The sequence below is a fragment of the Sinocyclocheilus anshuiensis genome, unplaced genomic scaffold (assembly GCF_001515605.1).
Source record: "Sinocyclocheilus anshuiensis isolate Anshui unplaced genomic scaffold, SAMN03320099.WGS_v1.1 scaffold1143, whole genome shotgun sequence".
Classification (NCBI taxonomy): Eukaryota; Metazoa; Chordata; class Actinopteri; order Cypriniformes; family Cyprinidae; genus Sinocyclocheilus; species Sinocyclocheilus anshuiensis.
The window spans coordinates 1,021,431-1,024,298 of NW_015546123.1; the positions used below are offsets into that span (position 1 = coordinate 1,021,431).

A 2,868-nucleotide genomic window follows, 5' to 3' on the forward strand; every position below is an offset into this window, starting at 1 on the left:
AATTGTATTTCAGCTCATTGGAAATGCATTAGCATTACACTACTAGTATACAGGTACATCTCAAAAAATTTGAATATCATGAAAAAGGTCAATATTTTTTGTCACTCATTTCAGAAAGTGAAACCCATATATTATATAGATTCATTAGTTCATCTTCAAAAGAAAAGCTGAGATATTTTAATAAAAATCTGAGAGATTTATGTCCCTCCGATGAAAGATTCACCAATGTTCACGTTTCAAAAAGTTGAAATCGCAAAAAAACATCGCCAAAGTAATCCATATGAATTGCGTGGTTTCCTCCAAGTGCCCTAAAGAGACACGATCGGCGACCACTCTATATAATACTGTTTAAATTTATACTTAGTGCCATTATCGTGCGGAGTTTCAAGCATTTCGAAACAATTAATCACTTTGCAATTGATTTGCAGTTTCAAAAACGTTTTGTTGTCCCCGTCCCAAACATGGAAACTGCTATTATTTTAACATTCTATTTTCTTGTGCCAGTTGCACTTTAATAAGAGACAGTCTTGAGAACTAGTGGTTACTTTTCGGATTCAAATTGGACAAAACTACGGTTTTTACATAACTTATGTAACAAATGTTATGACCTTCCTTGAAGAAAAAAGTATCTGACTAACTTGTAAGACTCAAGCAACCGGCCAGCTTACCTGCAGTACTGGCTTCCCTTTGCAAAGGTTGAATTTAATCAAGTTTAGTCAACAGAAGCTTTTATTTAAGGAAGGCACATTAATCAAATACATTTATTCATTTACAATGTCTAAATTCACAAACGTACTCATTCACAATGTCTACAAATCTCAATCATTGTAACAAATCAATAACACCCTAAATTACAATTTAATTCACAGCACAAGACAAATACATTAGAGATTAGGGTACAAATTTAATCCTGTTAAAATTTCATGTTGGGCTTAAGAACAATTTGTTTAATTTATTAAACAGCAGTTCTTTTATTTCCCAAATAGGATGGTTGGTGCACATATAAATTTACAGTGTGTATTAACAAGCTGGTTAAGAACCGTCTAATCAGTGTTGCACTTGGAGGCGCTTTTTCGTCATGGTCTCCTCTGAAGAACTCATGCAGCGGGTCAGAAACGTCCTGCACCTGCTGGAATAGTCATCTGGACAGTCTCTGTATAGACTCACATGGGCTGGGGTGATGAAATCGAAACTTTCAACTGTCAGCCCTTTCTCCCGCAACACTTTAACCATCTTCTCCACATCCCTGTACCTGATCACCCTGTCTGCTCTGGAATAGAGGTACATCTGAGGCCAAGGCGCCGGGTGCTCTATCATGGCATCATAGTGGTTCTTGTGAAAGTACTTGGTCACAGGATACAAAACAATCCTGAGAAGGACAACGGCCACAGCAAACAGTGCAAGGAGGAAGTACTGCAGTAAAACATTGACTTTGGGCCCTAATGTAGTTTTGAGTGCTCTGAGGGCCCCTATAACGTTTTGACTGCCAGGGGCACTGTCCACAACCGTGCCCACCACACACAGAGTATTGAACTGCTTGTGACTGTGCAATAACTCAACCATGTACCGGTATAGCATGAAGCCCCCATTGCTGAACACATGGAAGAAAACTGGGTTGTTCTCCACCTCGTAGTCAAACAAAAGTTCAAGTAATTTTTGCGCAGTGCTTCTTAGTTCCTTGTAGCCCAGTGATTCTGAAATAAAAACTGTCTTCAAAGGAGCTGTGTAGCGTAGAGTCACACATCCCTACCAAGAAAAGAGAAGCTGTCATAAGTACAATATACATGGCTGTAACTATGGTCCACCTTTACATACCATTGGATTGACTTTTATTAAAATAATCAGATTTCATTTGTTTTTCTTTTTGTTTTGTTTTATTTGATTTAAGGTCACATTAAAACTTGACTTTTATGTACAGATTGTATTGTCTTAAGGCCTGTGCACAAGCATGCAAACCATAGTGATAAGTAAAACGAGTCCACACTAACAGATGATAATGTTCTGTTCATTATAAGCGTGCACTGCAGTTACGTCATCTGCTGCTTTAAATGCTCATAATCTTTAAACTTGGGTGGATTCTGATTGGCTGTCAATGCTTTTACTGTTCATCAGCTGGAAAAAAATGTAAAATTGTAAAGAAAAAAAAATTCATAATAAAAAGATTTGTCTAAGTGATTTCAATGATATTGTTCCTCTGTGTCGTTATCATTATAGCTGTGATGTGGACCTATTCTCATAGAATTAATGATTATTAAAACTTTTTATAGTTGTAGTATTACTAAATAATATTAAAATTAATACTACACCGATGATGATCCAAGAGTGAAATATTAAATTAAAATTTTTTGTGTGTGAAAAAAATTAAACACCAAATCTTTCTCAAAAATTATAATGCTCAATATTAGGGCTGCACGATTAATCGCATGCGATATTTAACGCGCATCTTGTCAGTAAAGCCGGTTCTGTAATCAGCGGTAAATCTCCATCACCTGCGGGCTTTCACATTGAGCAGCATTAACTACACAGAGCCGTTGTTCACTGAGATTAATCGAGCAGCCCTACTCAATATGAAACATGAGACATATGATATATGAGCAATATCACTCGAGTGCGAGAGCGATACCAGCTCTATATCAGCATGGCTGTGATTAGGCCAGAGGCACGAGGCCGCATGATTTAATGCACAAAAAAATATGAGATGTTGTGAAAAGCAGACTTTAATGGAAACTTTGTAAAAAAAAAAAAAAGTAAACACCAAGTACAGACTATCCCACAATTCTGCTTCTAATAAAGTTTTCTCAAAAGTTATTAAAGTAACGCTCGATATGAAACATGAGACATATGACGCTTGAATAACATATATCTATA

The 2,868-nt window shown here is 36.5% G+C and overlaps 1 protein-coding gene across 1 annotated transcript in view; it reads right to left on the reverse strand.

The window, feature by feature from the left end:
• Window positions 1–801: 801 nt before the first annotated feature.
• Window positions 802–2,868, reverse strand: part of LOC107700979 (transmembrane protein 53) — a 3,962-nt gene continuing 1,895 nt past the window's right edge. The window contains exon 3 of the mRNA XM_016502861.1: window positions 802–1,746. Within this exon, the coding sequence (XP_016358347.1) occupies window positions 1,048–1,746 (699 nt within the window). The 3' untranslated portion in view covers window positions 802–1,047. The remainder of the gene's footprint in view (window positions 1,747–2,868) is intronic.